General features: G+C 45.4%; 1 protein-coding gene across 4 annotated transcripts; it reads left to right on the forward strand.

Moving 5' to 3' along the window:
* The first annotated feature begins 5,011 nt into the window (after window positions 1-5,011).
* IL6 (interleukin 6) lies at window positions 5,012-10,636 on the forward strand. 4 transcript variants are annotated; one of them, XM_087428776.1, is made up of 6 exons: window positions 5,012-5,264; window positions 6,235-6,293; window positions 6,459-6,649; window positions 7,719-7,832; window positions 8,561-8,707; window positions 10,028-10,636. In XM_087428776.1, exons 2-6 carry the CDS (start codon window positions 6,275-6,277, stop codon window positions 10,199-10,201), a joined length of 645 nt encoding a protein of 214 aa, XP_087284902.1. In that variant the 5' UTR covers window positions 5,012-5,264; window positions 6,235-6,274; the 3' UTR covers window positions 10,202-10,636. The 4 variants fall into 4 exon arrangements, with proteins under 4 accessions (XP_087284902.1, XP_087284906.1, XP_004418987.2 ...); XM_087428780.1 differs by having other exon boundaries at window positions 6,265-6,293; XM_004418930.3 differs by having other exon boundaries at window positions 5,012-6,293.
* Window positions 10,637-10,945: the final 309 nt, after the last annotated feature.

A 10,945-nucleotide genomic window follows, 5' to 3' on the forward strand; every position in this document is an offset into this window, starting at 1 on the left:
CTGAGATAGGAGAGAACCTTGCCCAAAATCTTCCAATTATTCATCATCTCAATGCTTATATCTGCCAACAGCAACACTCGCAAAACACAGGAAACCAAGGATTTAGCAATGCAGTGAGAAGACAAGCCTAATTCAGGGAAACCTTATATTTGGCCAAAAGGTTTTGCTGGCAGCAAAAAGCCCCAATCTCCTCTGAGTCTTGCAATCTAAGACAAGTCAAGAAGGCCAGGGGGACCTTCACAAGCCTGGCCAGCAGAGTGGCCACACAATATCAGATGGAAACAGCCCAGAACCCAAATCTCTTCTGACACCTGACCTACCCCAGACTACACACCTGGTGTCTTCAACAGCTTTACTGGGACCACAGTGAACAAACTTAGCACAGAGAAAGGAGTGTTTGTTACAGCCTCTTTGTTTATTGTCTTAGAAGGATAAGTGAGGGCCGGCCCTGTGGCATAGCAGTTGAGTGCCCGCGCTCCACTGCTGGCGGCCCTGGTTCAGATCCTGGGTGCGCACCGATGCACCACTTCTCCGGCCATGCTGAGGCCACGTCCCATATACAGCAACTAGAAGGATGTGCAACTATGACATACAACTATCTACTGGGGCTTTGGGGGGAGAAAAAGGAGGAGGATTGGCAATAGATGTTAGCTCAGAGCCGGTCTTCCTCAGCAAAAAGGAGGAGGATTAGCATGGATGTTAGCTCAGGGCTGATCTTCCTCACAAAAAAAAAAAAAAAAAGGAAGAAGGACAAGAGAATTGGAGGCAGTTAGTAGCAATTGCTTAGGCACCAAGGCCCCAAACAAACCTTTGGGAATGCAGTCTCTCCTTCTAAAAGTTCATCACCTCCCAAGAAAAGTATCACCAAAAGGCAATTACAAATGCCAGAGTGGAGGAAACCATCTCCATGCATCCTGATCACTTGCCAAGCTGACTAGCATAGCATGTCATGCCTTCCCTCCTATCACCACCACTCACCCACAGGAAAGTAGCACTTAAGAAACATGGCCTCCAGGATGGGAGATTTAGGGCAGTCATACCACAGAGCCCTTGGGGGACACAATACTGCTGCTCAGACACAGACCATTGTGGAGACCCTGCAGCACAGGATGATCTACAGGCCTGGCAGACCAAAGTCATGGCAGACCAGTAGCCCAGCTTCCTGGACAGCCAGGCCTCTAAGACCACCCTTACACAGTGAGGGCAGCACCCTCTGGAGCAGTGACTATGGTAGGTCTGTAGGTCAAGGATTCTGCTCTGTGCTGCACACACCCACACCCATACATAGGTATATATAACAGAACTCAATAGCTTGAAGAAATCATCTATGATTCTTTGACCTGCTTACCTGGATCTGAATTCTTCTGTAACATTTTAAATCAATCCAGGTGGACCCTTCTTCTGGAAAAATAAATCCCAATGTCCCAGAATTACAGAGCATTCAACATGTCCAAAGCACAAATTATTCCACCATAAAGATTAGAGATACTTTTCCTACCTCCATGGATTCAGCTTCCTAAGGAGAATATACACAAGGCTTAGTTCAGAAGGACAAAGACACTATCTTTTTAGCAAATAAGTAACCAAACGGGCAGGGAAGAGAGGTGAAATATGTCATAGCCAGGCTAGCAGAATCCCCTGGTCTTGCCATTACACGTGATGCTTTCAAATGGGTTCTTAGTACCCTAATTTTGAGGGACAAGAGTGGAAGGAACCAGCCAATGCTTTTGCATGCTTAGTTTCTGCCTGTGACACTGAACTCAAGAGAACTGAGACTTTGGAGAAACCAAAGATGGTTCAAATGACTCGTGAGAATAAATTAACTCAGTGCTCCTTGCTGACAAGTTGAAGTTTCCTAACTGTAAAGCAGAACCAGTAGCCACCAACAAAGACGGCCTACCCCACAGATGGAGAAGAAATAAAGCACCGAAACTGAGCCTGAGGGACCTCCCCAGCCCTGGGGCACAGGTCCAATGGGGCTCCTTCAGGATCAGCAAAGCAAGTTCTCACCAGCAAACCAGCTTCAGAGCAGCTGGCTTATTAACATCTGGAGATCTGGGCACTCTCTTCCAGGCCTGGAGACCAGGGGAAAGGGGATGTGGAGGGTGGGGGTCCCCCTACATTGTTGCCCCAGGAGAGGCCACTTCCCTCCTAAGATGCCTGGGATTTTCCAGCAGGGGAAGGTAACTGAGTACACAGCAAAACAACGAGGGCACAGAACAGATGACCTCCCTGCACAGTTTTGGATCGGAAATCCAGCAGGCAGATGTGCCCCTTCCCTGGGCTAGGGAGAGCTAGGCCCAGCCCCAGCACACCTTCACCCTCAGAAAAGCTGAGGCCAGACCAGGAAGTCTCCAGGAGCTACAGTAGGACATCAGAGCTGAGGTTGTGAGGGCCAGGACTGAGACTGGGCCAGGCTGGGAACAGCCCAGAGCTTTGGTCTCCAAGCCTGACTGCCCTCCAAGACCAGCTGGCCCTTTCCAAGCAGATACACCACATATCCCTAATACTCTGTCTCCAAGTAATACCACCACTTTTCCCAAAGCAGAGACATTTCCCAGAGCCTTCCAGGCCTGGTATCTGTTCAGTGGGACTCAATTCCAGAAGGAGCTGTTAAATCACCCACTGCTTCAGTTTCCAAAGTTCTATGACTTAGTGACAAGTGGAACTACATTCTGACAGCAACTGCAAGTTCCCTAGTACCCACTGACTTCTCTTTTTTCCTTGGGATACTCCCTCCCGCTAAATCCCAGACCCACCCACCCCTAACCCCCTGAATAAAGATGGAGAGCACACCACCACATCTTATCCTGTGAGATGTGGAGAACTCCTCTCCTCCTGAGAGCTTAAGACCAAATGGAAGTTACTTTCTCCTCTTCACCTCAAATTCAGTGATGGACTCTCTGAATTGGACTCCACCAATACATAGGAAAGCAGTCATGGGCCGTAATTCTGAGGGGCACAGACAGGACCAGCCAGCCTTAGATAAGTTGGTAAAAGAAGCAAAGCTACCTTAGTTCCCCTTCTTCTTCCCCATATATTTCCATGTCCTATCTCTCTTCGTCTCAGCTGGCAGTCATTTCAAACCAGCAATGGTGCAATTCAACAATTAAGGTATTAGTTAATAAATGCTGACAGCATGGCCCTTTCTGGTCATTTGTACATATTAAAATATGAAAGATGAGCTCCTCAAATGGAAAATCCATTGAGATCTAAAGCAAGGAAGCTATCATGGTGGAATTATGGATGTTGCATTAATGCTCTGGAGCAAAAGAGAGTCCATTTCTCCCACAAGCAAATCCCAGCCCAAGGCATTGATACCAATAAAGACCCTAGATGCCAGCAGTATGCAAGGTGGCAGACAGTGTCCTCCAACCTCTGCACACACATGCATTCCCATCCCCACACAACTTTCCCTTTCCTGGCTGCCAGAAGCACAAGACCTGGGGTTAGGTCAGGCCCCCTCACCCTTGAGGGCCACTTTCAGGAGTTTGAATAATGATGATGACCATGGACAGAGAAGGCTGCGGATTTCTGACACAAAAACATTTAGCAGACCTTGAAAATGGTCTATGAGCAAAACACAAGCTGGGCTCATTACCTAAATTGAGGGACCTGGTTTGAGCATCTTAAAAAAAAGGGGAAATCTCTCAAAAAAACGGGGAAATCACTTATTTTTTCTTCATTTTCCACTTTGTGCCATAAGGTATTTTCAACAAAACATAGAATCTCATTTCTTCAGAGGAAAAATGACTGGGAGACAGCTGATGACTGGCACAGTGGTCTGGCTCATTTTTAGTCCCCTCATAGACAAGACACCACGTGGACTGATGGAAATGAGCTGGAGGAGTTTTCCAAGGGAGAAGTCTCGAGCCAAGGAATGTTGCAAAGAGCAAGCGTTTACTGCGGGATTGCTATGCACCAGGGATTTTTCACACTTCATCCCATTCAACCTGCACAACAGCCATACGGGAAGAACTTGATTATCCCAGTTTTATAGATGAGCAAAAAAGGGCACAGATCCTTGGGGTAACTTAGCAAGGGTCAAAGAGCTAGCAAGTGGCAGACAGAGCTGGGCTTTAAACCTAAGCTGTGTGACTCAAAAGCCTGTGCTCTACCATGTTCCCTCCCACAGAGAATTGCCGAGGTGGCATCCAGACAATGGGAAATTATAGTGTGTGTGTGTCCACAAATATAAATCAATAATGAAAATACAGAGGTGAGTACCAGGGTAGCCAAGAAAACCTCTCCCAGATTAGAGTAACAAAGGATTTAGTTGAAAATACTGTGGGTCAGGCACTACCTCTGGGGAGAGAAGCTGGAAAGAAAGGAGACACTTTTCTCTGTATGCCCCAATATCCTGTTTGAACACTTTATCATGTACACATACTTCCTTTTTAAAAAAACTTTCAACTGAAAAGAAAATTCTGTATGTTGTCGTTGAGTCACTACATATTTGAAATTTACTGAGTCATATTTTCTAAAAAATAGATATGTGAGAGAAAGCAGTCCCACATTACAGAGGCCTATCACATGCTCTCAGGGGAGGCGGGAGACGTGGCTTCCTTCAGCGCAGGAGAGAGGACTCGGCTGGGGGTGTCTGAGTTGCTCAAGACCCAAGAGCACTAGAAGCGAAACCATTTAGCCATCCTCTCCCATTTTCATTTTCAAACTAAAAACCCGCTACCTCCACAGGACCTGCTTCTGTTTAGAAAGTCAGTGAAAGAATGGATGACCTCACTTTCCCCAAGAGGTGGGTCCTACAGTGTTGTTCGCAAAACAAAACTTGAGTAAATCGATTTATAGTTTAAATACCCTAGCAGAGGTCCTTGTTTTAGCAATTCTGAAGAGATCCTCTTTGCAAAGCAAAGAAGCCGATTGTGATGTTAACACTGTGTTTTGTAAATAATTTTTTTGGTGCCTTGCAAGGGTCCTAGTTTCAGCCTGGAGCCAATCTTCAGAGCTGTCTGGGTGTCTGAGAGCCTGGTAGGGCAGCCTGGTCTAGAGTCCATTTGCATGAGACCAAGGACCCTCCTGCAAGAGACGTCATTGTAAGGGCAGAGGGAGCCTGCACAAGTTCCACCCAATAAGGAAGGCAGGGGCATTGGAGGGGAAGCGTGATTTAGAGCCTAGAGCCGTGTCTGAGTTGGTAGATTTCTTCCCAGCCGCCTCTGGATTCAAATCAAGTCATACAGCAGGAGGCAGCTATGACCACAAACTCCAGAAAATGCAACAAGGTCCTCCTTTGACATCCCATCAAATAGGTGAGTAGTGTTCTCCCCACTTCTGCCCTGAACCAAATGGGCTGCAGTAACTTGAGGGCTGCGGCAGACCCAGCACCTGCCCAGGCTCCTCGGGGATCGTCCCATTGCCAGTGGTGGGGACAGCCCCAGCAGCCCAAGACAACTCCCTTGGCACAGAGATCAAAGTCTTCACCGAGAGGACCCCCAAGGGGCCACTAGGGAGAGAGCAGGGGTGTAGCTGTCCTGGCCCAAGTGGGCTGGAGCAGGTGAGGAGGAAACCGGCAGATGCCACGTGGTGGCAAAAAGGAGTTATTTATGTATGCACTACACGCTGCACCTGGAGACTCCTAACTGCACGCGATTTGGGGGTAATCAGGCAGTTCTGCAACAGCTGGTCACAGCGAGAGCCAGGAAAGAACAGTACTCCAGATGACTCTGGTATCACCTTATTTGTAACCCTGGGCAGATGGGCTGTGGTGTGGTCTGAGGAAACTCAGGTCAAAACATCTTAGAATTTTTATAAGTACGAATAAACTGGAATACTGAATTCTAGCCTGTTAATCTGGTAATTAAAGTATTTTTTTTAATCATAGGCAGCTTTAGCTTCTCCCCCCCTTGTTCAACTTTGTGCATGACTTCAGCTTTACTTTCTTTCTCAAGACATGCCAAAATGCTGAGTCACTAAAAAAAAAAAAAAGAAGAAGGAAAAGAAAGTAAAGGAAGAGTGATCCTGCTTTTTAGGGCTAGGCTTGTAATGACCTAAGCGGCACTTTTTCCCCCGGTTGTGATTCCTGTGATGCTAAAGGACGTCACATTGCACAATCTTAATAAGGTTTCCAATCAGCCCCACCCGCTCTGGCCCCACCCCCACCCTCCAACAAAGATTTATCAAATGTGGGATTTTCCCATGAGTCTCAATATTAGAGTCTCAACCCCCAATAAATATGAGACTGGGGATGTCTGAGGCTCATTCTGCCCTCGAGCCCACCAGGAACGAAAGAGAGCTCCATCTGTCCTCCAGGAACCCAGCTATGAACTCCCTCTCCACAAGTAAGTGAAGGAAATCCCTAGCCCTGGAACTGCCTGGCAGCCGTGCCTGGGTGAGGGAGGGGTGTGTGTCTGTTGTGAGGGCTGGCTGGCAGCCAGCAGCCAGAAGCACAGCTCCCCCAGCTGTACAATCGGCTCACTGGCTGCTCTCCCTTCCCTTCGGCACAGGCGCCTTCAGTCCAGTTGCCTTCTCCCTGGGGCTGCTCCTGGTGGTGGCTACTGCTTTCCCCACTCCACTATCTCTGGGAGAAGATTCCAAAGATGATACCACCTCAAATAGACCACTACTCACCACTGCAGACAAAACTGGACACCACATTAAGTACATCCTCGACAAAATCTCTGCCCTGAAAAAGGAGGTAGGCTTGCCTGAGGGTGATGAAGGACCCATGTGGGCATTCGTCTCTTTGCCCCTGGATGTGGATGGGGGCTTGTGCATTGGGAGGTCTTTGCTCAGTTCTGGGGCAGTTTAGATTTGAGGCCAAAGGGGCAGACTGTCTTCTGTATTTCTCCGCTGCTACTGGTCTTAAGGAGTCCCTTTCCCTCTTGGAAAATACAGAATGGGGCTGGAATCCATGCCCCCTAGTGAGCTGAGGGTCATTGCTTCTCAGGGCTCCCTTTTCTCTAAACAAAAAATAAGGTCGGTCTTCTTTTTGTCCCTTGGACTTTGGCAGGATTAAAAAAGTACCATCTAAAATGAATGTTCAGCATCTCAGGACAGTCACAGTACTTTTAGGTTATGCAAGCTCGGTGGTTAGGGACTCCCCAAAGTCATTGCAGCATATAAGATGCATACCTAATAGCCCACCCAAGTGGCAAAATCACAGGTAGGTTAAAGCAGCTCCCAAGCTTTAAATGAAAGGTAGTTTGGCTCTGTTTGGTAGAAAGGAAAGAACACAGAAAGAGGAGACTGGGAGCCCCATATCTAATTCTGGTTCTGCTGAACCAGCTTTGTGATCTTAGGCAAATTCCCTACCACCTCTGGGCCCCATCTGTAAAATTACGGGATTGGACTAGATGATTTCACAGGTCCTTCCAGCTGGAACTTTCTATGGCTCCAATTATATTCACCCAATTATCATCAAAATTGCTGTCATTTATTAATTACTAACTATGTGCCAAGCACTTTACATAAATACTATGTCACATCCTCACAATAAACTTACAAGGGAGGTGTTTCATTATCCCCAATTGGGAAAGATAGGGCACTGAGACTCAGAATAGGTAACAAGCCTGAAGTCACAGGTGAGCCTGGAATTGACCCCATGTGTACCCGTCTCCACTCAACCTTGTTTGCCTGGACGCTAACGGGTTGTGACTTCGTTTTTCTTAGAGAATTTCCTGGCTGTGGTAGAACATGAATCGGCCCTCTAGTGGTGTTTGTTTTAGGGGCACTTCTACAATAACAATTCTGGTGTTCCTTTCCAGATGTGTAACAATTTTAGCAAGTGTGAAAACAGCAAGGAGATACTAGCAGAAAACAACCTGAACCTTCCAAAGATGGCAGAAAAAGATGGATGCTTCCAATCTGGGTTCAATCAGGTACAAACTCATCACATTCACTTTTAGCTATTCCTTAGGCAAAAGTTCTCCCTCTTGCATGCAGTGCCTGTATACAAATAGACCAGGCAGGCAACAAAGAAGGGGATAGATGTAAGGAACATCATGTAAATTTCATGAGGAGTTCAACTTAAAGCTTTTTAAAGGCAACTTATCTTTGAACAGTATGGTCAGACATGGCCCTTCTGTGTTGGGATTTTCACAACTGTCAAATGTGAGAAATCCCAGCAGGTTTAGCCAGTTCATCCTGGGTGAGGTGGTCCAGGGAGCTTTCTTCTCTCTGGTTGCCCTTGGCAGGGTGCAGGTCTGCCTTCCCTGCTGAGGTCATTCTCTCTACCCTTCTCCTTCCAGACAGTGAGATAACCTACACTGGCTTCTGATCACTCCGTAAAAGGAGGTTTCAGCCCAACATTGACAAGGGCAAAAGTACAGGGAAGAGCATTAAGGGGAGAATCAGAGAATGACATATTCTAGCATCTGTTAGGCTCTGGGTAATATTGATTAAGTGGTGTCTCTGGTTGTCCAGATATTTTAAATGGGGCAGCTGATGCTGTCCAATGCCTCAAAACATGATACCTAAGAAGTACCTGAAGTTCCTTGGAAGGGCAGAGGGAAAAAGTTATTGAATTATAGCAATTTTAACACAATCAATTTTAATATAATCAATTATATCTTCCAATAACCAATTTTTCCACTATCTTTCGTCTTAGGAGAACTGCCTGAAGAAAATCACCACCGGCCTGTCAGAGTTTCAGATATACCTGAAGTACCTCCAGAACCAGTTTAAGAGCGAAAACGAAAACGCCAAGACTATACAGATCAGTACCAATGCCCTGGTCAAGATGCTGAAGCAAAAAGTGAGTGTGTTCTCATCTCCTTACTTGGCATGGGGTAGAGAGGCGCAAAGAAAGCAGCCTAGATAACTCAGGAATGCAAAGCTGGTTCAAAAGAGATGGCCACGTGTAAACGAAAGGATCTGAGAAATATTTCCTGATAATTAAAACTTTTTTTTGGCTCTCTTCTCCAAAAGACATCAATAACTGTATTTAAAACTATGTTAAATGAGGTTGATTTTAACATCAACTTCTAATAGCTTAAGAAATAAGAAAAAGATATCCGTAGAGGCAGAAGGAAGCACATCCAACCCTGCTCAGTGATCCACGATATCAAAGAACAGAGAGCACAAAAATTATTTTAATATTCTAATCATTGCCAAGTGACATTCTTGTCATTATGGTAGTTTCAACTTTTTCCCTACTTTTTGCCAAAAGAGTTAATGCTGAGAAATGGCCAAAGGCTAAAGGCTGGAAGAGCAGGTATCAAGGGCTTTGGTCACCACCAGCTAGCCACTCAAATGCCAAATAATGCAGGCTTGAAGGCACAGCATGTGGATGAGCCAAACAAAGCCAAATCAGAAGGGCCCTGGTTGGAGAGGCGAGTACACAGGTGCTAATCTTGCCTCTGCCTTTTCTGCTGTTTGCCTTAAAGCAGGGCTTCTCCCACTTTCATGTGCACACGAATCCCCTGGGGATCTTATTACAATGCAGAGTCTGATTCAGCAGGTCTGGAGTGAGACCTGAAATTTGCATCTCTAACAAGCTCCAGGTGATGCCCATGCTGCAGTGCTCCGGGACCACACCTGGAGGTGCAAAGCCTTCCACGGTTACTTATTCCCATGTCAGTGTGTCTACGGAAAGGTGTTTCCCAGTCCTCTTTACACCAGAAGGTCAACGGACTCTCAATACATGCTGGGCGGATGGGTGAGAGTGAAACCAGTGAAAAATATTAGAGTTAGAGGCCACTGAAGAATCCATTAAAATAGCCTTTAACTATAGGTTCTTCATTCATCTATTGAATTCCAACTATGTGCCAAGCACTGTTTAGGATAACAGAGTAGAAGACAAATAAGATACTGTGGCTGCCCTCAGGATGTTTATGCTCAATGGAGACAGAGCAGCAAGGTGATGATTAGAATTCAGTTGCTTTGAAAGGGCCTCCCATACAGGGTGTGCTTGGAGGAGAAGCACCTCCCCATATCTGGGCAAGTCAGGGCAAGTTGCCCCAGTTAATCTCCTTCACTCCAAATTTGAATATCTTCCCACAGCCCAGAGCGTCCCTCCACTGCAAAGGATTTTTTCAATATTTAAACAATTCTTTTTGTTTTCTTTTCTCTTCAGATAAAGAATCCAGATGAAGTAACCTCTCCTGACCCAACTGAAAACACCAGCCTGCTGGAGAAGCTGCAGTCGCAGAATGAGTGGCTGAAGAACACGACAATTCACCTCATCCTTCGAAGCCTTGAGGATTTCCTGCAGTTCAGCCTGAGAGCTGTTCGCATAATGCAACCTTAAACCTACGACAACCTAAGAATTGTCGTAGTTCATGAGTATTCCTTCGTCTGGTCAGAAACCTGTCCACTGGGCACACGACTTATGTTGTTCTCTATGAAGAACTAAAAGTATGAGCGTTAGGACACTATTTTAATTATTTTTAATTTATTGATATTTAAATATATAATGTTGAGTTAATTTATATAAGTATTAGATATTTATATTTTTATGAAGTGCCACCTGAAATATTTTATGTATTAGTTTTGAAATAATAACGTAAAATGGCTATGCAGCTTGAATGTCCTCATTGTTTCAGAGCCGCATCATTTCTTGGAATGTGTAGGCTTACCTCAAGTAAATTGCTAACTTATACATATTTTTAAAGGAAATATTTATATTATATTTATATAATGTTTAAATTGTTTTTATACCAATAAACACCTTTTTAAAAAAAAATTAGCAACTAAGCATCTGTGTCTTGTGAAGCTTAATATAAACAAATTTCCGTCACCACCACCACCACCTCCAAAAAAAAACTACAATCACCTGGAGAAAGATACACAGTCATGTGTCACTTAACAACAGGGATACATTCTGAGAAGTAAGTATGTCATTAGGCAATTTCATCATTGTGCAAACATTATAGAGTACACTTACAAAAACCTAGATGGTATAGCCTCTTACGCACCTAGGCTATATGGTACTAATCTTATGGGCCCACCATAGTATCTGTGGTCCGTCATTGACCAAAACATCATTATGCGG

This window comes from Ceratotherium simum, chromosome 1 (assembly GCF_057802395.1).
Source record: "Ceratotherium simum simum isolate JZ-2026a chromosome 1, ASM5780239v1, whole genome shotgun sequence".
Lineage (NCBI taxonomy): Eukaryota > Metazoa > Chordata > Mammalia > Perissodactyla > Rhinocerotidae > Ceratotherium > Ceratotherium simum.